Source organism: Corvus moneduloides, chromosome 28 (genome assembly GCF_009650955.1).
Source record: "Corvus moneduloides isolate bCorMon1 chromosome 28, bCorMon1.pri, whole genome shotgun sequence".
Classification (NCBI taxonomy): Eukaryota; Metazoa; Chordata; class Aves; order Passeriformes; family Corvidae; genus Corvus; species Corvus moneduloides.
In genome coordinates this window covers 971101-995338 of record NC_045503.1, presented here as the reverse complement: position 1 = coordinate 995338, position 24238 = coordinate 971101, and the positions used below count along the sequence as shown (strand labels likewise).

At 61.3% G+C, this 24238-nt stretch overlaps 1 protein-coding gene across 5 annotated transcripts in view; it reads left to right on the top strand.

Annotated features, from left to right (window-relative positions):
• Positions 1-8952: 8952 nt before the first annotated feature.
• Positions 8953-24238, top strand: part of NFIC (nuclear factor I C) — a 42939-nt gene continuing 27653 nt past the window's right edge. For 2 of the 5 annotated variants that reach the window (XM_032092560.1, XM_032092556.1), the window contains exon 1: positions 11366-11562. In XM_032092560.1, the coding sequence (XP_031948451.1) occupies positions 11533-11562 (30 nt within the window). In that variant the 5' untranslated portion in view covers positions 11366-11532. Of the gene's footprint in view, positions 9259-11364; positions 11563-24238 lie in introns of those variants that run through there. The other 3 variants (XM_032092557.1, XM_032092558.1, XM_032092559.1) reach the window with 3 other exon arrangements.

Sequence of the window (24238 nt, the reverse complement as noted above, 5' to 3'; positions counted from 1 at the left end):
GACACTTTGGAGCCCAGAGACTCCACTGTGCTCCCCACAGCCCTGCTCCCATCTCGGTGTCAGACACAGGTGCAGCATGGGCGTGTCTGAAGGGTGTCAGGGGTGTTTGGGGTGTCCAGGTTATCTGGAGCCCAGGGCAGGGCTGGGATTCGGGACTCAGTTTGGCACACGACGAACACAGCAGAGCACCCAGAAGGGCCTGCTCTCAGCCAAAACCACCCTGGATTCAGAAATGGTGCCTCCATTCCTCCAAAATACCCTTTATTTGGAGGCTCTTCTTGCCTTGAAGTTCCCCCTGGCAGGTCTGGGCCTCAGAGCTGGCTGGGATGCAGGGCACACACGGATGCAGGATGCCCCACGACGGAGGCTCCGGCTGCAGGAGCTGTTGGCTCCGTGCACCCCACAGTCCTGCCAGGCCGGAGGAAGGGGAATACAGAAATCAATGTTCAACATTATCACTGGGCTGAGATTTGGCTCGGCTTCCCGGCCCGTGACGCTGCCTTCCCCCTCCTCCCCACTCTGGGAGCACAGCCAGGATGGCCGGGCAGGTGGGGAGTGCCAGCGCGGGCATTCCGGTGAGAGCCTGCGGGTCCCGTGGGCTCCGTGCTGTCACACCTGGGCTGGGCACCTTTCCCACCACCCGCCATGCTCAGCCAGGGATGCTCCTTGGGCAGAGCTCACCCACGTCCAAAGTGCCACGGGAGCCAGGAGTGCGGTGCAAGAGCCCCTATCTCTGCCGCGGCAACAGCCTTCACCCCAAAAGGCCCCAAATGTTGATTTAAAAACCTTCAGGAAAATCCTCCCGCATGGGTCTGATTTGCCCTTGCAAGTAAGGAGCTGTGCCTCGGTTTCCCCGCTCGGAACACAGAGGGACCTGGTGATTCTCCTGCAACTCCGTGGGAATGGCACAGCAGGGACACATCCTGCCTTGGGCCCCGGGAGCACAGATCCCCTTCTTCACCTCAAAAGAGCTGAAGGGTTGGGCTGAGCCCCCAAGGCAGCGTTCGAGTGCAGCAGCTGGGAGGCTTCAGCCCCAATCCTACGGGAGAAGGAGCAGCCCCGGCGCTGGCAGCCAGCGGAGGATGTTTGCTCCCGCTGTCACGTGCCTCCCACCACAGATTTAGACACCGGAGCAAGCCAGCCCCGGTGACAAACACGGTGCCACTTGGGTAAACACAGCCCCTCGGAGGCGATGCATCCGGGGCCACCATAGGGAGAGACCCAAGAAACCAGAAAAAGGGGGGGAAAAGCAGGAGGGAAAAAAAAGAGAGAAAAAAGAGGGGGAAAGTAAAAAGAAAAAGAAAACAAAAGGACAAAAAAAAAAAAAAAGGAAAATGAAAGGCAAAAAAGCAAAATGAAAAGCAAAATGAAAGGCAAAATAAAAGGAAAAATAAAGGCAAAAAAAAAGAGAGGCAAAATAAAAGGCAAAAAAAGAGCCAAGCAATTGTCTTTAAAAAAATATTTTCCTCCTGGCTCGCTGCAGAGCGGCTGGGCGAAACGCCGGGAGCCGAACGCCCTGTTTTCCTTGCTTCCTATTAAAAAAAAAAAAAAAAGAAGCCAAAAAAAAAAAAAAAAAAAAGAAAAAGCACCACCCAGCAGCCCAAAGCGGGGATACAAAGTCCACTTGTGGCCCTGCGCTGCACCCTCGGCCCGGGCGGCAGCTGGGTGCTGGCGCAGGGCGCCTGGCACACAATGGGGGCTGTTGTTGCCGGAGCGGGAGCTGGCGGCGGTTCAGGGCCGGGCAGAGCATGTGCCGGCGGCCAAGAGCTGGCGTGGCTGGTGTTAACTCTCCAGGCCCTGCTCCGAGTGCCCCGAGTGCGAAACAGGCAGGGAACAAATCCAAACCCACCGAACTCCCTCGCCCTGGCACGGGGCAGGTGGGGGAGCCGAGCTGTTGGTCCCCGCGCTGCTCGTTAATGCGCAGCCCCCAGCCCTGGGCCCGGCCATAATTTGGGCTTTATGAGCCAAGGCTGGACCAGGACCATGAAAAAGCCCCTGTACCCCCTTCCCAGGGCTATCCAAGGCCTCCACCCTGCACAGGGTGCCTGGCCCTGCGCACTGACCCCACGGGGTCTCGCAGCACCCACTGGGCACCTGCCCGCGGGGCAATGCCTGGGCCTTGGGGCACTGTCACAGCCAGCAGCACCCACACCCCCTGAGTGCCACCACATCCCCCAGGGAGCCTCCGGCAGGTTCACAGCATCCCTCGGCGCCTGCTCCATGTGCCCAGGCTGGTGCATGCCGGGACACTGCGGCGCGGGTGCCACGCCAGCTCTGGGGGTTCCCCGCCACCACCCTGGGGTGCTGCAGAGTGGGTGACCCTGCAAACCCCACATTCAGGCAGGACACCCCATCTCCTGGTGCACCTCAAGCGCCTGTGCTAAACACTCTGGCCACAAGCCCCCCAAGCCCATGGTCCGTGAGCTGCAGGTGGGGGCCGCTGCCCCCCCACCAGTGCCTCACGCAGCCCCCCCAACCACAAACCCCATTTTCCCTCCCCGCTCTGCTGAGCTGCCTGGTCCCGCTAATAAAAAAAATAATAAGGACATGGAAAATTCTATAATATCCCTTTCCAGCTTCTTGGATTTGGCTTTCGTTAATTCGAAGCAGACCCCGGGGGGGCGGGGGGGCAGAAGGGGGGAATCAAATCAAACCAGAATCACGGCACGGAAAGCCAGTTTTCACAAAAAAAGACCCAAGCCAGCAACCCCAACATTTGAATGCAGCAGGGAAGGGAAAAAAAGTTTAATATGTGCTTAAAAACAAACGAGCGGTGGTATCATTTTTAATTAGGAGCCTATTTTCAAAGCCCTTATTACTTACAGTACGCTCAGCATCCGAGTAATTTTCCTCTCTCATAAAATCGTGGCAGGGAAGGGGGAAAGGGAGGGAAAACGAGAGAAAGCGAGGAGGGAAGGCCAGGAGGGAAAGCGAGGAGGGAAGGCGAGGAGGGAGAGCGAGGACGGAAGGCGAGGAGGGAAAGCCGAGCCCTTTGTGCGGCCGAGAGCTCGGCGAGGCGAGCGTCCATGACAATTTGTCTGCAGTAATTGGTTTAGCTGCAGACAGAGGCTGGCAATGGAATCTGCGAGTTGCCAAACTTTTCCCGGGAAAGGGACTCTTTCCCCAAAATCCCTTTTGGGTATTCCCCCAGTTTGTGTCGCTCCGGGACACGTCGCTGTGCTCCGGCACAGTTGGAAGCTCCTTCTGGAAAACTAATATAATAATTCTTTGCCATTCCCTTCAAACTTTCTTCTTGCAAATTCCAGCCCAGTTTTCTCCTCTGGCAAACAAAATCCTCGGAGAAACCATTTCCTACCACAGCAAAGGCCTCATCTAAGGGCCGCTGGAGGGTCCGGGGCCAGCGCTGGGCTCCAGGGCTGTGCTGGGAGTGTGAACCCCACACCTGGCCCCAGTGTTGAACTGGTGCAACTGGGTAGTGGTGGTTTTCCATTGCTGCTGCCAGCGTGTTTGCCCCTGGCAGTGCCCTGGAGTGCTGGGCCCGGCACACACCGTGGGAAGGGGGCTGGGGCCGAGCCGGAGGTGCTGGATCCGGCGGCGGGAGCAGGTACCTCGTTACCTCCCCGCGCTTCTGTTTGCTTTGGCAACTGATTAAAATTCCCCCAGGATTCCTTCCCGCTTCTGTAGGGGCTCCAAAACACCACCACCGGCTGCTTTTGCCCGCCCCAGGCCCAGCTCCTGGGGACTGAACCCCCCCTGCAGGGGACAGGGCGCCAGCTGGGTCCCCAAAACCTCACTGCGCTCGCCGCACCCACCACCCGCCACTTTCACTTTCAGCTCCCCAAAGCTTCCCTGCTCCTCCGCCCTCCCCTCCAGCAAAGCCATATTTGGGGGGATTTTTGTGCTCCCCCCACCCCTGGGTGCTGCTCCCCTTGGCACGGAAACATTCTGGGGGGGCTCCCCTGGCACTGGGGCACTGCTGGGCTCAGTGTGGTGGTGCAGAGCCACAGCCCTGTGCCGAGGATGTCACCGGGGTCACGGCACTGAGGTGCTCCTGCTCCCAGAACGGAGCTGCAGGGGCCGAGGGGCTGCCGTGGCAGTGTGACGGTGACATGGAGACCCCCCTCTGCCAGCTCTGTCTGCAGGGAGGGGACAAAAACCAAACTGGGATTCACACGCCCCGAACAAAGAGTCGGGGCCATTCCTCCCACTCCAGAAATTTCCCCAAATTCCCCAACACCAACACGACAAACCCGCCCTGGGAGAGTGGCCAGATTTGATTTATGTCTTTTTGCGGACAAAGAAAAAAAAAAAAAAACAAACGAGTGAGGAAACATTTCCTGGTTGCATTTGGGGTTTGGTTGTTGTTGGGAGGGGTTTTTTTTAATGAGTGAAATTTCGGTGTTTGCAAGAATTCCTGGTGCCTCCATCCACACGTGGCTGCAAAAGTCCTGGCCCAAGCGCACAGAGCAGGGAAAGCAGCAGCACCATGGGCCCCGTGGTGGTGTTTGAAGCTATTTGGCAACCCCCCCCAAAGCCCCTTTTTGCTGTAAAACCAAGCTTTAGGGTCATTTTGGGGGAGATTTGCTCCGGTAAGGTCACGGTTCCCTTTGCCGAGCGGTGTGAGAGCGGGGAGAGGGCTCCACAAGCTCTTTGAGGGCTGGCTTCCAACATATCCCGGGGGGAAAAGGCGATGTTTGAGATGATGTAGAAAATACAGACTGGGGGGGAAAATTGGGGATTCTTTTTTTTTTTTTTTACATTTAACTTGCAGCCAAAAAAACCAATAAAAAGCCACAGCAAAAATCCTAAAACCCCTTGAAATTCCTGCAAAATAATTCCCTGAAATCTGCTAGCAATTTTTAAGCTGAAATCCCCCCCTCATCAGCAACAATTTGACTAGTTAAAAACCTGCTTTAGAAAGAAAGAGAAAAGAGGGAAAAAAAATCTCTTTTCATTGCACGTTTTGGCTTTGAATCGAGCCAGGCCAGACCTCTGCCTGTTTGGGACCCAGGCCAAGAGCCATATGCAGGAATAAAGTAAATAAATTCTGGTCAAAACCAGAATATTCTCCTTAAAAGTTATTTTAAAAGCAAAGAAAGGCAGCAACAAAACTATCCCAACATGGATTATTTCCCTTTCTCTCCCTCTTTCCAGAGAGGGACGTGGCTCGGCCGTGCCGTTGCACCCAGTAGAATGGGACCTTGGAAAAAGCCCTGCAAAAATGCTAAAAATGAGCCCAAGAAAAGGGTTAATGAGGCTGGGGGATGTTTCCCCGTGGCGATGGGGGGGCATCCAGCCCTGTGCTGCTCCGCGGGTATCTGCACCCCCTTGGCTGAGCCCAAAAGTTGGCATCGAGGTGTCTTAGCAGCACAAATCAACCATGAAATGCCCTTTAGAAATAAAATCCAGCTTTGAGGGGGGGCCCCACAATTTTCCACTTGTTCCAAGCACTGGTTTTATAGACGGGGAGTCGTGAGCCCACGAACAGGCCGGGATAAAAACCCAAGGAATGAACAAAGGGCCTGATCCAGCCACTCCCTGGAATCGGGGTAACTCAGCTTCCACCTCCGGGCTTTAATGCTTGCGAAAAACCACTTGGAGAAACAGAACTGCGCCCCAAATCCGCCCCACACTTCTTGTTTTATTTGAGGCAGCAGGGATGGCCTGCATGGGAAAATTAAATTGGGTTTGGATTCCACCCCCATCCTCAAAACGCCATTTACAGGCAGCCTGGAAACACAAAAAAAATCAGGATTTTTGTATTTTTAGTCTTTTTCTTCCTGGGATTTACACTAGGAATTGGGGTTCAGGCTGAGGGGGCTGCAGTGAACAGGGGGGAGTGGGGACGGTTGCTGCAGGGTTTGGTGGCAGCTCTCCGGCCCCATGGGCAGCACAGCCCATGGCACCCCAAATCCTGCAGCACCCCCGGGGCTGGGTGACCCTCCAGATGAGGAGTCAGGATCTGGGGTGCCCTTTGCTCTGCCTCTGGCCCTGCCAGTGCCAGGGGACAGGTGCCACTCACTGCACTGAAATTACTTCCACCCTCGGCCGGTGCTGATGAGTCCCCGCTGACAGAGGAGAAATGGGATCAGTTTGGGAGGACAGACTGCAGGATGAATTTGGGGGGACACAAGGTGTGGAAGCCCACGGGGATGTCTCAAAACCAAGGGCAGCAGCCCTTCAGCCCCAGCTTTGAATCACCCAGGAAATACTTTTAACAGCATTACAAAAATAAATAACTACGGCAGTTGTTTATTTATTATAAATAAATAGAAATGATTATTTATAATAAATAAAGAACTTCTTTATCATTAAGAAATAAATAACCCCTTCCCCATCACCCTGCACACCAGGGCCTCGCAGAAGGGAAACTAAAATCCCAGCCCTGCTCTTTCTCTCCCATTTTCCCTCTTCGCCTGCCCTGGCACCACCAGCCTGGCACGGCCGGGCAATCTCCCACGGACTGAACCCAAATATCCACGTTCCCCCCAAAACACGCCGGGCTAGGGGAGACGAGGAATCACTGGAGAAAAATAAAACCCTGGCAGGAGAGAGGGAGCTGCCAGCGGGCACCACGGCGGCCTTGGAAGCGGTTAAAAATTGGCAAATTCTTCCCAGGGTTTATTTTTGCGCCGTATCGCGCTCGGGGCCGGGCAGAAAATGCAAACTGTGCTCTGCGAGCGGAGTTACCGCCGAGTTTACATTCCTCGAGGCTTCTGGAGCTGGGACGAGGCGAGGGAACTGCTCATTTCAGCCTTTTTTTTTTTTCAGCTTTAAAACAGGGAAGTGGCTTTTTTGGGGGGAGCAGATGGTGATTAAAAAAAAAAAACCCTAAAAGAAAAAAGTTCTTGAGGTTTTAAATTTAAAGAATTTTTCTTTTTTTTTTTTTTATAGACAGCTGGAATAAAATTAGATCTCATTTCCATAAGGCCGATGGCCGTACTTGTGTCTGACAAATAACTCAGTAAATATATGCACGTATAGAATATAGATATATACAGGATAATACAATACCCTGTGAACGTACAAATTAACATCCAGTATCTTGGTATGCATGTGGCGGGTTTAGCAGGCAAAGGGGATACGGGGGATGGACAAAATAAACCTCCAGTGTATCCAAAATCCCTGCTAAATTTGAGCTGAGCCCTTGTAAAAATGATCAGGCTCAGAGTACCCCCCCCAAAAAAAAAAAATATAAAAAAGAGGGAGAAAATCATGGAATAAAAACTAGTGGAATGACTGAGTAGTTTGCTTTAATTTTATTTTTTAAATATATAATAAATTATTTAGCATATTATTTATCACATTGAAACCATTTGAGCTCAAGGCAGACAGAGATTATGTTCCTGTTTGTTCAGGACTACGGAGCGTGCCGAAAAATCCAGGCACATGGTGCACGCTTCGGCCCTCAGCAAACTGAAAAAATATCTAATTTTTCTTGCCTTCCTGTAGAAAAATATGGTTATTTGAAAGGATTAAGAGATTAAAGGATTACTCGATAACAAGGGTTAAAAATCCAGGTCCAGACACAAAAGGGGTCAATAGAAAGGAGGGAATCGCTCTCCCCCCACACACGCCCTTCGCCGGTCCCGGACCAAACCCAGTGCCTGAGTCGCTGCCAACTTTTGAGCGGGACTGGGGAGGGGGCAAAGCCCCCAAACCCCCCAGCCCCGGCCGCAAAGAGGCCTCTGGCTTTAAGAGATGGGGGGGGGAATCCGGGGGTGTTTCTGGGGAAGGGGTGAAGGGAAGGCTGGGGGAGCAGGGATGGGTGGGGAACCCTGCAGGGGATGGAGGGGCAGGGATGGAGGATGCTCGAGAGGGCTGGAGTCGGGGGGTGACACAGCCGGGGGGGTGTCTGCCCCCAGGGACAGGGGGGTGGCAAGGAGGGTGACCAGGGCAGGTGTCTACACCCGGGGGTGGGGGTGGCGCGGGGCTGACATAGGGGGGCTTCTGCCTCCGGGAATAGGGGTGGCAGGGACTGACCACGGGGGTGTCCACACCTGGGGCATCGGGGTGACCGCCAGGGTGTCCGCAACCAGGGGATTGGGGTGACCAGCGGAGTGTCCGTACCCGGGGGATCGGGGTGACCGGGGGGTGTCCGCACCGGGGGTGGCGAGGGGCGTCCGTGCGTCGGGGATGGGGGTGAGGGCGAGTGTCCGCGGCGCGGGGCCGGGGCCGGGGCCGGGGCCGGGGCCGGGGCCGTGCGTGCCCAGGGGATGCCCGGGCTGGGGGCTGGCGGCCAGGGCTGCGCGGGGCCGGGGGTGCCCGGGGGATGCCCGGGGCGGGGGCGGGCGGTGGGCCCGGCGCTGCCCGCGGCTCCTCCCCGCGCTGCGGTAGCTCCGCACCGGGGCCGCGCCCCCCCCAGCGCCCCCCCCGCGCCGGGCAGGGCCGGAGGGGCGGCCCCGCAGCCAGCCGGCCCCGGGGGGGCCGCGCCGCAGCCCCCGCCACCTACCCGCACCATCCGGGGGCCGCCGTCGCGCTGCCGGGCGAGCGGGGCCGGAGCCTTCCTCCTCCTCCTCCACCTCCTTCTCTCCCTCCTCCTCCTCCTCCTCCCTCCCCGCCCCCGCACCGGGAGCGTCCCCGCCGCAACGCCGCCGGTGCCCCGGGCGAAGGGAGGAGGCAGAGGAGGAGGAGGAGGAGGCGGGGGCGGCGGCGATGGGGCCGGGGCGCTGCGGGCTGCGAGGAGGAGCCGTGCCCGGCCGGAGTGGGGCTGCGCCGGGGGGGCGCGGGGGGGATGCCCGCGCTGCTCTGCCGTAGGCGCCGCCCGCCCGCCCCGCTCCCGGGCTTTATTTTTATTTTTTTTTAATTTTTTTTTTTTTTTAATTTTTAGAAAATATTATTTTTGCTTGCCTTCCAAAAATACCCATCGCACCCCCCCCGCCATCCCCCTGCCCCGCCACCCCCGCAGCGCATAAGGCCGGGCCGGGCGCGGGCCCCGCGCTCCCGCCGCCCGTCACCGCCGCCCCGCGCCCCCCGCCCCGCAGCCCGGCCCCCCGCCCGGAGCATGGCCCCCGGCAGCGCGACGGAGCCGGAGCGAGGGTGACCGCCCGCGGGGGACACTGTGCTCTGCCGCTGGCCTCGGAGGACTTTTATTATAATTACCATCATTGTTATTATTGTTATTATTATTGGGTTTTTAATTTTTTAATTCTTTCGCGGGGCAGCGGTTTTTTTTTTTCTCCTCCTTCGGCGCGGTGGAAAACACACGTTTTAGACCAAAATCCCAAACCAGCCCATCCATCCTCTTTGCTTTGCGCTTCGCAGCAACTTGGAGCCCGTTAATTGCACTTGGCGATGGTAGGTCCCATGACACTTTCGTTTTCTCTTCTACTTCCCCCCTCTCCCCTTCACCCCCCCCCCCCGTGTGCGTGTGTTTGCGGGTGCCCCCACGAGCAAAAGTTGCTGCCGGGGAGGGGGCGGCGGGGCGAGTTTAATACGGTGTCAGGGCGGGGGGGGCGCGGGGCGGCGGGGGCGGGCGGGGGGAAGCTGCCGCCGTCTCTCCTCCCCCTGCCCACCCGCCCCGCGGTACCGGGGGGCGGAGGCGGCGGCGGGAGCCGCCCGGCGGGGAGGTCGCGGCGCGGCGCGGGGGGAGCCTCCGCAGCCCGCGGAGGGCTGGATGGAGCTGAAAATGGCCGCTAAAAAAGGGGCGGAGAGGCCGCCAGCCGCACCGACTTGAACTTGGAAGTGACGCCCGGGAGGGTCGCGCTCAAGTCCGCGCTGCGCGGGGCCGCCCTGCCCGTACCGGGGAGGGAGGGGGGGAATCACCGTCCTCGATGTGAGAATAAAAACATTTCCCCTGGCCCCGCTGTGCGGGGCTTCTCCCGCTTCTCCCCCTGCCAGGCCACGGCGGTAGCGCGGCGGCGCGGCCCGAGCCGCCCCGGAGGATGCGGGATGCGGGGAGCGGGCCCGCCCGGCCAAGTTTGCGCGGAGCCGCCGCATCCCGCGGGGACGGGGATGTCCCTGCGGGGGGAGTGTGCGGGGTGAACCCCAACCCCCGGCGGGGATTGGCCGCGGGGGCCGGCAGAAGTTGAGAGTGAAAATCAGTTGTGCGGGGAGAGGCGCTGCGGGGGCTCGTCCCCACAGAAGGGGTAAAAAAAAAAAAAGGCCAAAAAAAGCGGTTTTCTTCTTTTTGGGGGGCAGAGAGGCAGCGCTGGAGCCGCGGCCCCGCGCCGGGAGCGGCCGCGCTGCGGGCCAGGTCCTTGAAGGGAGCGGCGACCCCCGGTGCGGGAGGGGAGCGGGGCGCGGCCCCCCCAGCCCGGGAGGTGCCCGGGGATCCCCTTTGTGTTCCGCCCGTGGCGCTCCCCGCGCGCTCTCTAATTAGCGTCATTAGCGCCCGCGATCGGCCGGGGCCGGGGGGATGCGGAGTGAGAACTTGCGGTTTGGAGTTTGCCGGGCGCAGGCTCCGCATTTTTAATCTCCTGCTCTCTTTGTGCGGGGGGTGTTGCGGGGCTCCCCGGGGCCATGGGGGGGGGGGGGCTGCCCGTGGCGCTTTCCCCCCGCCCCGTGGCACCGCGATGCTGCCGGTCGTTAAATAACGCGGGGAGGGGGGCGGAATGAGCGTCTCCGCGGGATGAGCGCGGTGCGGCGGGGGCAGCGCGGGGCCGGCGGGGCGGCCCCCGCGCCCCGGGGCTGGGTGCGGGGGGTAACACCACTGCCCTCCCCCCCCCCCCGCGCCGGGGCCGCTGCCCAGAAGTTGCACATGAATCTGCAGGGTTTTTTCTCTCCCATCGCTGGATTGGCTCCGTTGAGTTAAAAAAAATAAATAAAAAATAAAACCCCCAAAACACGCAAAGCCGGGCGCGCTCGGCGCTGGCCGCGCCGGGGCGAGGGGGGATTCGCTGTCCCAAGGGGGGCCCCGTCCCTCCTCCGCCCCCCCCCGCCCCGCAGCGCCTCGGCCCTGCGAGCCAAAGGGGGTTCCTACATCTTTAAATGGGATGTAATATTTTGGGATGGGCTTTTTTCATAACGTCACTTCATTCCTCGCCCCTTTTTTTTTTTTCCGACTTTTTTTTTTTTTTTTTTTTTCATTTTCTCATTCTTTCTTTCCTCTCTCTCTCTCCGCTGCCCGGGTCTCGGATGGAGTCGCTTCCCTTCTAACTTCCCCGCCGCCCGTGCCTGCAGGCTGGGTGCGGACCCCCGACCCCCCCCGGGGCGAGGATGACCCTTCTGCCTCTTTAAACCGCCCCCCCAAAACCCCCAGACAAACAACAACAACAACAACAAAAAAGAGCTTTATTTTCCAAGGGGGGGGGGGGAAATTTTGCTTTTTATTTTTAAATTTTTTTTTTTTTAGGGTTGGTTTGTTTTGGTTTGTTGGTTTTTTTTTTTTTTTTTTTTTTTTTTTTTTGGCGGGGGGGTGGAAGTTGGAATCTTTTTATTTCCTCCTCGGCCCCCCCTCCCGCGGGGCCGCCCCCCCGTGCCCGGCTGCCCCCCCCCCGGGCCCCGCAGAGCCGCTCCGGAGGAGAGAGAGAGAAAAAACGCCCGGACTGCTCCAGCCTCCGAAATGACTCAGTAACTTTTACGCCTCGAGTCTCAGCCCTGCAATTAGGCACTTTCCCAGCACGGCTCGGGATGTATTCGTCTCCTCTCTGCCTGACCCAGGTAACCGGGACCCCCCCGCGTCCCCCCCCAATTTGCTCCTTTCGCCGCAACAGACTTTAACAGTTGCAATACAAAAAAAATAAGAAAAAAACAAGAAAACCCAAGAAAAAGCAACACCCCCCTCCCTAAAAATAATCATAACAGAGAAAGGCGGGTTGGGGCCGTGCAGGGCTGCTCAGAGGAGCCGCGTTCCCCTCTTGTCCCCCTCCTTCGCCTTTTGCAGGGTTTTTTTATGGTGTTTCTGGTGCTTTTTGGGTTTTTTCAGCCTTCACTTTCACTTGGGGCGTGGGGGGGTTGGAAGATTGCGTTGTGGTTTGGGTTTTATTTTTTGTTCGCTGCGCCCAGAGGTGGGTGGTGCGGGGAAGCCGCCGGCTTTGGGGGCGAGGGGGGACACCGTGGGGTGCAGGGGGTCCTCGGTGGGTTCGGGGAGCCGGGGGGGGGGCTCGGCGCTGCAGGCTCGGGCTCGGCCGTGCTGCCTCTTGCGTAGCGTGAAACTTTTCCTTCCCCCCCCCCAGCCTAGCTGCACATGGTGGGGTGCAAGGGGTGGGGGGGACACAGGCTTTTTGTTCAAAATCCTCCAAGTTTGGGACAATGTGCACCCGGCCGTGCCACGCCGCGCTGGCGGGCGAGAGGGCAGGGGGGGTCGTACGCGGCAGGATGTGGGGGGCACCCTCTCGGTATCCGAGGTGAGGGGCGATGCCAGTCCCCACCGAGGTGTCAGGGTGACGAGGGTGAGCCCCGAGCCCTGCGGGGGGACACTGGTGTCACCCCAGGCCACACCACCATGGTCTGGCGGCACGCGGCAGGGTGGCCGTGCCAGGGCCCACGGTGCAGGCGAGCGAGGCGTCCCCGAAATCTCCCCCCAACAGCCGGTATGGCCACAGGGGGGAGATTCAGGAACCCCCCCCTTGCCCACAGCACGACCACTGCGGCTCTGCCTTTGCATTGTGCTTATTGATCGCTGATATTTATTTAATTATTGAGCAGGCAGCTTTCCCCGCCTTGTAACCTCTTCCCTGCTGGCAGCCACTGCCCGCTCCGGGCCTGGCCTCGTGCTGCACTCCACGAGGGCTCTGCTGTGGGCAGGGGGTGCTGCTGCAGGACCCCCCTGCCCGTGCCAGACTCCCTCCTGCCAGATGCCCTCCCTTGGGCCGGAGCTGCGGGCTGGGTCTGGCTCCACCTCGGGGGCTTGGGCTCCGCTGCCCGTGGGGGTCCGTGGGGGTCCCCTCGTGGCACTGTGAAGTGAGGGGGCAGTGCGGGGTCCGGCCCCAGCTCTGCCCGGACGCAGCGTGAGGCTGGTGAGGGCACGGGCAGGGGCAGGGTGGGCAGCACCAGGGCTGCTCAGATGACCCTGAGGTGGTGCTCCCTGTCGTGTGGTTGACTTGGCAAGGGTCACACCTCAATCTGGCTTATTTTCTTCTCTGTCTTTCTTTTTCTCTTTTTTTTTTTGGTTCTTCTATGTTTTCCTTCTCTTTTTATTTCCTTTTCTCTTTCTATTTTTTATTTGCATTTTTTCTTTTTTCCCTTCTTATTTTTCTTTTTCATTTTTCCCTTCCTTTTTTTCTTTTTTTCTTTCTTGCTCTTTTCTTCCTTGCTTTTTTCTTTTTTCCTTTTTTCTTTTTTCTTTTTTTTTTCTCTTTTTTCGTTCCTTTTTTTCCCGTTCCTTGCCATCCCACCTTCCCCACCCTGACTCCATCCCTCCCAGGGGTCCCACCACCTCCCAACCCTCCCAGTCTCCAGCTGGTGCTGGGTTGGCAGCGCCTGTTGTTGCCAGCTCACAGTGCTGGTGTGATGTGGGAAGCCGTGCGGTCGCTGGCCGGGCCGGGGCTGGCAGGAGCCCTTCTCTTCACAAACCCGTGCTGTTCCCAGCACTCCTCCTGGCCGACGGAGGGGAGCTGGTTTTTCCTCCACGGATCCTCTGCCCCACTGCCTGCGCTCGGGGAAGGCTCTGGTGTCCTCCCCCTCACCCTGACACGGCCTCAGCTCCGATCCAGCCCGGCTCGGATGGGACCAGCCGTCGTCCCCCGCCGCCAGCCCAGCCATTCCCGCTGCCGTTCCCATCCCACCCGCGCGGCGGGCAGGCTCGCCCGGGCTCGGGAGCTGCGGATGGTGATGTGGATACATTGGAACGTGCGCGGGAGCCGCCCTGCCTCGGCCTTTGCGCATCTCCGCACCACCACCGCTGCCAGCCCCTGGAGCCCGGCGCGGCCGCTGGGACCCCGGCGACCCCTCAGGCGGGCGCCCTTCCCAGCCGGAACAGGCCCGAGCTGGAGAGCCCGGCGGCACCAAAATAGCCCTGGCAAAGGCATCGCCCGTGACACGCTCCTGGCCACGGCCTCGGCCGTGTCTCCCGTCAGGCAAGAAGGGTGGCTTTGTGCCCTCCTCAGCTCTGTGTCCCTGCTTGGGGACTTCCTCCCGCTCCCGCAGCTCACCTCTGTCCCCCTCAGGGACAGGCCGGGAAGTCAAGAGGGAGCTGCCTAGATTAGCAGGGAAGCAGCACCGGAACCGCCGCCACGCACGAGGCCTCACCCTGCCCACGGGGAAGCGGGACGAGGGAGGGGGCAGTGTCCGGCTGCCCCGGCTCCAAAATAACCCTGGAGCTGAGCACCTGCCAGGGACCTGCACGTGTGTCCCCTGGGAGCTGCTGCTGAGAGCCGAAGGGATTTCCAAAGCCGTAACGGTTATCCTTGGCTCCTGGATCTGGATCTGCAGTGGGGGGAGATTTGGGATACATCTGGTGGGGGAATATTGCAAATTTTGTGACTTGTGATGCTCCTACATCTCTGGCTCGTGCCTGGCACCTGGCAGTACCCCCAGCACACCCTCAGCCCCCCACCCTGGTACCTGCAGGATAGGAACGAGGTGAGATGGGCACCAGCCTCCAAGGCAGCTGTAATGTTGGAAGCCAGGCATCCCGTCAGGGTCTGGTCAGAGACCCTCTTCCCTCTCCCAGGCTCCATACTAGGGGTGCAGAGCTGATTTTGGGTTGGCAAAGGCAATGCACCCGCGCTGCCTGACCGAGAGCCGGCGGCCGGGCACGGACCCCTGCGTGTGCCATTGTCAGTGGCTCAGGATCCGAGGGGAGCGCCTGGCTAAGCTGGCCTGGCACAAACCTCGGTACCGGCGAACTGGCACAGCTCAGGGCCTGGGGATGGAGCTGGGCTGCCAGAGGCGTTGCAGCCACGTGGCACGGTCACAGCCACATCTCCAGGCATCCGAGGGGATCCCACCTCTCTCCAGCCACAACCGGGCTCCAGACATCACTCGGCTGCCACCACTGCTCCAGGCACGTGGCTGGAGCAGGGAGCTGCCTGCTGGGCACATCTCATGGGGCATCCTTTGGCAAGCCCCTTTCCCAAAAAGCGCCGGGATTTTTCAGCGCCGGTGCTCGCCCCCTCCACCAGTAGCTCTGGCGAACTGGTTTCCAGCCGGGAGCTCAGATCGCCTGCCAAAGGATGGGAGCAGCAAGCCGGGCATGGCGGGGGAAGAGAGGGAAGGTTGCAACACACTTTCAATTCTCCCATCTGCTGAGTATTGTTTGGGAAAAACAATGAGGCTGTTCTTTAAATGCAACCTTCGGGAGATCCTCGCTTTCCCCGCGGCGCCCGCCGCGCTGTGCCCGCCTGCCCTGGCGAGCCCTGCCCCGCTGCTTGTGCCCGCTGCTCCTGCCTGATCCCATCTTAAATCCTCGCCCGGGAAACACAGATCCTGTTTTCAGTGAGGTTTCTGAAGCTGGATCGGAGGGCTGGAGTGGGCATGCGGGGAGGTGGATGGGATAAAGCCAGCTGCATGAGGGGCTGCTGGCCGGCGCTCACGCTGTGCTGCTCTCCCCCTCATCACCTTGAACTTGTCTGGGGCCTTGTGCAGTAAATCAGCCACCCCTTTCCGAGGTACCTGCCGATTCCTCCCCTCCCTGGGCAGCTTTGCCCTGCCCACGGTTCCCTCCCTGACCGTGGTTCAGGTCCCTCGTGCCCGCAGTTCCCTCCGTGCCAGGGCAGGGAGTGATCCCACCGCGTGGCCAGCGCTGCGGGTGTGCGCACGCCTTTGCAGACTGCTGAACAAAGCCCAGCTGCCAGAGCCCAGAGCACTGCCCGGAGCTCTTGGAGCAGTTGGGAATAGCTCCCTTTGGTGCTTTTCTATTCCCCTGAGCCTGGGAGGGCTGGGAATGGATGCTGGGAGCCGTAGCCTGATCCTGTTTTGACCCGGCGGTTTTCCCCCCTTGCAGGGGTGGCTGTGGCCAGGGCAGTGCTGGCATGGCAAGGCTCGCTGGGCAGAGGAACCATGGCAAGGGCCAGCCCAGCCAGCCACGCTGCCCTTATCAAGGCACAGCAAAGAGCGAGAAAGGCGGCTCCCCAAGGAGCCCTGGGCAGCCCTGGAATGGGGAGCTCAAGAGCCCAGGGGAGAACTGCCACGGTGGCACCAAGGGATCTGTCCCGACACAGGGCTGTGCATGGCGGGGAGGCCCCGAACAGGGATTTGGGACTCACAGGGAAAGGGAAGGACAGTGTCTCCCACCTTTGGAGGTGGTGGAGGCAGGTCCCTGCAAGGCAGGGCTCCGGAACGGCCCTGGGACAAGGACAGCTTGCCCTGTTTGCTCACCAGCCTTCCTTGCCCGATGCTGCCTGTGCCAGCCATCCCTGTGCCTGGCCCCTGGACACTTCCCTGCAGCCCAAGGGGTGCCCATTGTCCCCCCATCACTCCCGTTGTGCCTGCACCTGTTCTAGCCACAAGCCAAGCCCTTGGTGGCAGGACGGGGATGGTGACGGTGATGGGGAGCATCCCCAGAGTCCCTCACTGGAGGGGAAGGAGAGTTGTGGGGGAGGCAAAATCCCTCCCTGTGAGGCTGGCACGCTGCCTGCCACCCCCGGCCGTGCTGTGGCTCCTCTGCGCAGGGATGGCAGTGCCAGCACTGAGCATCTCTGAGGGGGATGGCTGCCCCTGGGAGGGGGCTGGGGGGGCTCCTGTCCCCATCAGTCCTTGCACCCAAGCTGGGAAGTGCAGGCAGGGCCCTGGGGTGGCAGGGATGTGCTCCTTAGGGACCCATGGGGAGAGGATTTCTCCCACAGCACCTTGGGGTGTGCCGGGCAGGTCGAGGCAGGGTGGCGAAGGCGATGGGAGCAGCCAGGGCATCAGTGGGTGCTGAGCCCTGCCAGGATCATGTGGCATTGCTGATGACGTCCCCACAGCATGGCTGAGGGCTGCCAGTGGGGCTGAGTCTGAGTGGGGCAAAGCTTCATGGTGGGCCAGGAGTGCCCAGTGCCAAATCCTCATGGATTTTCGGTACCAAAGTTCTTTTGGATGCACCAAATTGGTGCAGACAAAAGCCTGAGCTCAGTTTCCCTCCCTGCCCTGGCAGCCAGACACCCTGAGATCTCACCCTCGAGGAGGGTGTGCAGACTCCTGGGATGTGCCAGCTGCAGGGAGGGGATGCACAGGGTACCCCCGGGCATCCCAGGGCCTGGCTCGCACCCGGGCGGGCGGCTGGGCTCGCCATCCGTCACGTCGGCCCTGGGCAGGCATCCCCCGCGGCCGGGCGCTCTGTGCCAGCTTGGCCGGGACCCAACGCCCTGCGCCGGCCGCCAAGACCCGGAGCTTCCCAAGTCCTGGAGAGGAGCTGGGAAAGGATCCCGTGGCTCAGGTGCGGCAGCGCTCACATGCTGGGGGACCTGGGGCCAGCCACTGCCAAGGATTGATTTCTCGGTTAACTCACCACTGCTCTAAAAGCGCATTAATCCTCCTTCCCCGGCCAGCAGCCAGTGCTGAGCAGCTTTTGGGCGAAATCCCCAGGTCTGGGCTTCGGGCTGCCTGCCGTGGACGTTGCCCTCCCCACCACCGCCACCGCTCCAGCAGCACTGCCTGGCACGGGAACACCGGGATCCGGCCCTCCTGCTGACCCCTCTTCCCTGGGAGCTTATTCAAGTCCATAGCCAGGTGGATTTTTTTTTTTTAACTGGTGGTTTTATCTTGTTTTTTAAGAAGGCTCTCGCTCTCCTTGCAAAGGGCCCCTGCATTCCCTTCACGGGGAAACGGTATTTGACCGGCTGTTGTCCAAAAAAAACCCCCAACATGTTTCTGATCACGAAAAACCAAGAAATATTTTTGCTTTCAAAGGAAAAGAAAAAAAAGCCCATGAGGGAGAAATGTTGATTTTCCACCCAGACATTTCCCCTTTCCCCAAACCAGCCCTGAAAAGGAGAGGCCCCACTGCTCCCTCCTTCCCCTAGGATTCCATCCTGGGCGTACAGTCCCGCCAGGGGCACGGTGGATGTCACCCAGGGCTCATCTGGGTGCTGGCGGCTCGTGGCAACACCAAGTGTGTGCCCCCCTCTCTGCTCAGACCCCCTTTTCCATCTGCTCCCACACTGCACAGGCACGTGGGGCTGCGGGGAGGACGGCGAGCGCCGGTGACCTGCTGGCTGTCCCCAGGGAGCCACCCATCACTGTGTGCTGCAGAGCCGCCGCCGCCAGCCCGCCTCGCCCCGCTGCCACAGGCGACGAGGCCGCTTGGTCCCACGGTTGCCTGGCGGGAGCTGTGATGTGTCGGATCCTGCACCCCCTCCCACCGGCCCTGGCTGCTGCCCAGCGATTTGGGAAAGCGAGACGGCGCGGGCTGAAATGTGACCCCCGCCACGCTGCGCCGCAAAATCTCCTTTAGTAACCTGTGCGCCAGGACAGCGAGCGCGCGGCGTGAATACCAATGAGGGGAAAAGTGCCGAGTAAAGGGTTTTTGATGGAAATGGCATCGCATGAGAAAGAGAGCGGGAGCGAGAGGGCGAGTGCGCGCCCGGAGCCTGCGCCGCGCACGGGCACGGTGGGGCACACACGTGTGCGCACCTGTGGCCCGCGAGGCTGGAGGCTGAGCGTGGCAGGGTGCCAGGGTCGTGCCACCCCGGCGAGAACGGGGGCGATGGGAATGGGGGTGATGAGCGGAGGGGGCTGCGAAGCAGCACTTGAGGGGACGCACTGCAAGGGGTTGCCACGGGCAGCGTGTCCGCAGGGGCCGGGGCACTTCCGTGGCACAGCGTGGCCCTGGCCAGGGGGAACGGCTCCCGTCCCCCGGCGCAGTGCGCTGCTGATCAAAGGCGCAGGCGGGGAGGGAGCGGGCCTGTGTGAGCAGCGCCCTGGCCGCGCGCCACCCCACCTTCCCGCTCCGCTCCCCCGGGAGTTTGTTAAACAAATTTCTCTAATTGCACAAGCCAAGGAGTTTGTTGGAGAAAAAAGCCGGGGAAATTCCCCTCCTCTGGGCCACCCCTTCCCCGCTTCCCCCGGGGCAGCCGGCGCAGAGTGAGCAGGTCCTCCCCACGACCCCCGGCTCTGCGGGAGGCTGTGACCCCGACGCCTGCGGGGCGCAGCTGCGGGCTGTCCTCATGTCACCCCTGCCTACGCAAGGACGTCCCCTGCTCGACCTCTTCGCAGCCGGGTCACGCTCATTCCCTCCCGTCCAGCCCCCGGGGTCAGACCCTGTCACCTAACGCGGTGACACCCAGCACCGCCGTCTGCCCTTCCCGGCTGGCGTTCTCCATCGCTTGGCTGAGCACCCCTGGAAACGGCCTTTGTGAGCCTCCCGTGGGCAGCCCCTGACATCGAATCCCGTCGGATTAGCGAACGTACGGGATAAAAGCCTCGGCTTGGCGGCAGTTCTGTGCCGGGTGGGGGCTGAGGCGGTGGCCCTGCCAAGAAGGGACGATGCGCGGCCGGGTCCTGCCCCGGCTCCCGCTGAGGTCATGGCTATAGATAGCCCGGGAGGGCGCAGCGCCGAGGGCAGGATCCTCGTGCCCTTGCCAGCTGCACCGAGAGCCCTGTGGGCACCCGCTGCCTGGGAAGAGACGCTGCCAGGGCGCTGGGGCTTGCTGATGGATGGGTTGGCTGGGCCAGCCACTGACCATCGCCAGGTGACAATCTGGTGCTGCGGGCTGTGACCCCACACCTGCAGGGATGCTCAGACCCAGCCACTCTCCATCCTCTGTGGTGACTGGGGTCCTGCAGCCTCCGCTGACGCAGTGACCTGGGGTGGCTTTTTCCGTTCCTCCCCACCACATTTCCTTCTTCCTCTGCTCCCGAGCAAAAGCCAGGCTGGGGCACCCCCCATCCCCAGGGTGCACCCATGGGTGCAAAGCTGCTGGGTCAGGGAGTGCAGGGCCAGGGTTTGCCCCCTCCAGCCCCCCAGTCTGGGTGCAGCTCAGCTCCCCACAAAGCCAGGCAGGCGTGTGCCCAGGGTGCCCCCGCCAGCCCCATGGGGCCCTGGAGCGCCGGGGTGGCTGGGGAAGGCGTTGTTGATGAGGGCACTAAAAATAGAGTGGGACTGGGATCTTAATGGGACTTTGTGGGAAACCTGGAAACATTTTCTCATCCCCATAAATGAGTCCAGATGCATTAACGATGACTGCATCGCATCCTGAGGTACCGCCGGAGGGAACCGGGACGCGCTCACCAGCTTCCTCGCCTTGCGGTGGGGAATTGGTTGGAGAGAGGAGTCACATTGGTTGGAGAGCAGCAGCCGGGGCGGAGCCGTGACCGCTGTATTCCATGTGGGGACAGGGACTGGAGCTTGCCCAGCATCACCTTGGTGAGGACCTCAGTCCCATCCCATGGTCTCTGTTGCCAGTGCCCGTGGGTGCTCAGAGCTTTGCGTGCGGTGGGCAGCGTGCAATGTGCACGGGTTGGTCACGGTACCGCAGCCCCGTGAGCCTTCTGGAGCCCCCAGGCCCTGAGGTGGCCAGTGGGGGGAGGGTGGGGTGATGCAGGAGGGCCACCAGTCCCAGGGCCAGTGGTGCTGGTACACCCCAGTGTGCCCTGCAGTGGCATCGAGCTGTGGGATTGGGCCTGTCGAGGGGTTTTTTCGTGTTCCGTCGCAGAGCTGTGACTGGGGTATTGGCTCCCGAAGTGCCCGACCCCACTGGGGGACCTTGGACTCCCCCAGGGGATGGCTCAGGGCCAGCCTGGGCAAGTAGCCCAGGGCGGGTGGCTGTTGGAGCCCACGTCACGAGGCAGGTTGGCACGGCCGTCTCCGCGGTATGGCAGTGTCACTCAGCGGTTACAGCGGCAGCCTGGGAGGCAAGGGCAGTCCCGCCCTCTCCTCAGTTTACATCCAGGTGGGGAACAGCACCCGGCACGGGAGGAGGGCACTCGCCCCCTGCCCCAACCCGGGCTGCTGACCCATCACATGGGGGACAAGGGGACCGGCCGCAGCCACCGGCCTCCGTGCCGGGCACCGCCGGAGCCCAGCGTCCCGAACAGAGTCCCTTTGTGCAGGTCAGCCCCCACCCACTTCTGTCGCTTGGGAGGCATCCAAAACCCTCCCGAAATAGGACCCAGCCGGGCTCAGCCTTTGAATCTCCCCAGGAAGGCTCTGCTGAGCTGCTGAAAGCGGATGAACACCCCCCCTTCCACCCCGTTGAACCAGTCCCATCCTTCAGTGCTCGGGGTGTAGGGCCTGGCCAGGCTCAGAGGTGACCCTTCGGGGACACGCCCAGCCCCTTTGACCTCCAGGCACCACCCCGTGCCTCAGTTTCTCCATCTCTCTGTGGAGGGTCCTGGCAGGTTGACCCGAGCACCCAGGGAGCCAATGAGATGCTGGAGGAGGGGCTGAGTCTTTGGCACATCCATGGCACAGCAAAGGCACTGGGGCTGTGGGGGGGCCATGAACTCTTCACCTCCAGGGCCCTGGGCTGGCCGATCCTCCTGCAAGGTTGCCGATTCCACGGCAAAAGGCCGGGGCTATTTTTAGCCACTGACTTGCTCCAGGGATTGGATTTGCAGCAGAGTGAGCCCCGCAAGCCCATCACAGCACTGCCCATCGTGGGGTGCAGAGATACCCCCAGTGCCAATTCCCCCAGCAGGCACCCCCAGGAGGGAGCTGGGGACACCTCTCTGCACCCCTACACCTTTAATGGTGCGTGATGGGGGGGAATTAATCCCCCTCAGAAAGGCCAGGACAAAGCAGGCAGGGCTAAAAATACGTTGGGAGGGAAATAAAACCTCCTGCGTCAGGGGCTAAAGCCGGGCTCACAGCCCTGGGCCTGGCCCGGGGGGCTGGAGGGACCCTTTCTGGTGGTGGCTCCTCCCCAGAGCACACACGGTGTTGCCAGCCCCAACACATCTGCCTCAGTTTCCCTCTGTGCTCCTGGGAACATCCTCCGTCCCTGGGTCACACCCTGGCAGCTCCCAGGCTGAGACCCTGGGATCTGGAACGGGCCAAGCGCTGGGTCTCGGACACCGCAGCCCCTGCCATGTGCCAGGAGCAGGGATGTGGGCATGGGCCACCCCCAGGGCCCCGCGCTGAGGCAGGGCAGGGTGGAGGAGCTGGCAGCGCCAGGACCCGTTGGCACAGCTTTTTTTTTTTTCCAGTTCCATAAAATATTTCCCTTCCTTGGAGCCCCAGGGGAGTTTCGGCTGGGAAGCCACGTGGCTCTGGTGCTGCTGGCCACGGGATGCTTCCTAGGACGAGGGGACATCTCCTTGGTCCCCCCGGTGCTGCTTCCAGACCTCTCCCAGATCTCAGCAGCCACCGTCGCATCCTGCCTCTTCTGTGGGCTGGCCTGGCAGGTGACGTGCCTCAGTTTCCTTATTTTTGGAAAGGCAGCGCCTCACCCTGGGGGCAGGTGGTGTCACCCTGGGAAAGTGGCTGAGCCGTCGGCTCCCAAACCCCAAAGGTGATGCACAGAGACGGCACCTGGGGAAACTGAGGCACCTGGGGAGTCCAAGTGACTCTTCAGGAAGGCAGCGAGGGGCTTTGGGCTCTCACACCACCGAGTCTTCCTCACCAGAACCCTCTTGAGTCCTCCACCACCAGTGCTAGCCGTGTTGCTGCTGGATACCATCCCTGGGGCATCCGTACCCCTCCCTGCACGTTGGGCACGCTGCTCCCCAGTTTGGGGTGCATTTAGGAAACCCGGGGACCGGCAGTGCCAGTTGTTGCCGGGGTGGGGGTGCACGCAGGCAGACCAGAGTCGGTGCTGGGCATGGTGTCGGGGCACGCAATGTGCCGCCGGAGAAGCCCCCTCCGGCTCCATCCCACCTGGGCCACCCCCAGCTGCCGTCTGCGGGGCGGGCTGTGCTGGCTGGCGGGGGCCCAGGCAGCGCTGGCACCGGAGCCCGGGGCTGCCAAGAGAGCTGCTTTTCTTCCTGCTGTTTTCCAAAGCAACTGGCAGGTTCTCTGCCGCCGCGGCCTCCTGTGACCCGCGGCCTCGGCGCGCTCCCCGCGCCCCCGCTCGCAGCCGCAGCACCTGCGAGGGCGAGCGCCGGCACCGCTCCCGCCCCGGCACGTAGGCGCGGGCAGGTGGGCACCGGCCCGGCACCCGGGGGCGGCGGGGACCTGCGTGCTCCAGGGTGGCTCAGAGGACCCGGCGGGGCGTTTGTGGGCAGTGCCAGGTGTGGGGACCCCAGGGCGGCTCAGTGAGGAGTCACCGCAGTCCCGGCTGCGTGGTGAGCACCAGGGGCTGTACGAGCCCGCCCACCCCCTCCTGGGCTGGTCCTGAGCGGGGCTGAGCATCGCGGCAGTAAATGAGGGGTGGGAGCCCCTCTCTGCCGCATCTCTGCTCACCTTTCCAGCAGAACCCGTAGTGGGAACAGTCCAGCCCACCCAGAGCCCCCAGCCATGTGTGAATGTTGGCTGGGGGATGCTCTTGGCTCTGAGGGGGAAAAAAAGCCACAGGGTCTGGAGAGAGGAGCTGCGAGGAGGTTGCACGGTGTCCTGCCTTCACCTCCACCTGTGCCAGGGGTGCCAGCCAGATGCCCTGGGCGCCGAGGCTCTGTGCTCCGGCGTGGGCTGCAGAAGGGGTTTTGCAAGTGAGGGGCTGGGTCAGCCAGGAGCTGGGGGGGGGGGAACGTGGCTGCGACAGAGTGTTCTGCCCCACGGGCAGCTATGTCGGGGGGCCGGGAGTGCACAAGCAAGGCCAGCACAGCTCGTACCTCCCCTGGGAGCCTCAACTGCCCCCGTGCCCCCTCGCCGCCCCGCCCCAGCGCAGCGCTGCCGCTCTGCCGGGCCGGGGAAGCCGCGTTCCGATGCGGAGCAGGCCGGGACGCCCGGCTGCGCCACACCGGCGAGCAGCAAAAATATGAATAAGCTCTTGTTAATAAATACTTTATGATGAATCCAAATAGATTTCCTCCTCTGGAGCAATTATTGTAAAATGGGCTCTAATAGGGTGCAGGGCGGCCCCGGGAAGGGCTGGGTGCCTTTCAGGGCCTAAGTGCCTTCTTCCATCCCCTCTAATGAGCACTTCCCAATCATTTGCATCTGTCTCGGCAACAGGTCTCATTACCAGGTTAACTCATTACCCAGAGCCGCTTCGGCGAACAGTTATAAGCGGCTACCGGAGGCTCCGCGGTCCATGCCAAGGGCATCTGCGGGCTGTGGCGAGGGGAAAGTAAGTTCCCGCTGTGCCCCTTTCAGGTACCGGGATTTTCAGGATTACCGGAACCTCTGTAGTCGCATCCCCTCCCTGCCGCCACGCCAAGGCTTCCCATGGGGGCACGGAGCCCGGCGCCCGACTTGCCAGCCCCTGCCCGGGCTCGCAGGGCCGCGGGGAGCGGGACCTGGCAGGAGCGGCGGCCGTGGGAGCCGGCAGCGGTTCGGAGGTGTGTGGCTGCTGCAGGGGCGGCTGAGCATCCTTTCATGAAGTAAACGCTGTGTGGTCCCTGCAGGGCTGCGATGCAGAGAGGTTGACCCGCGTCG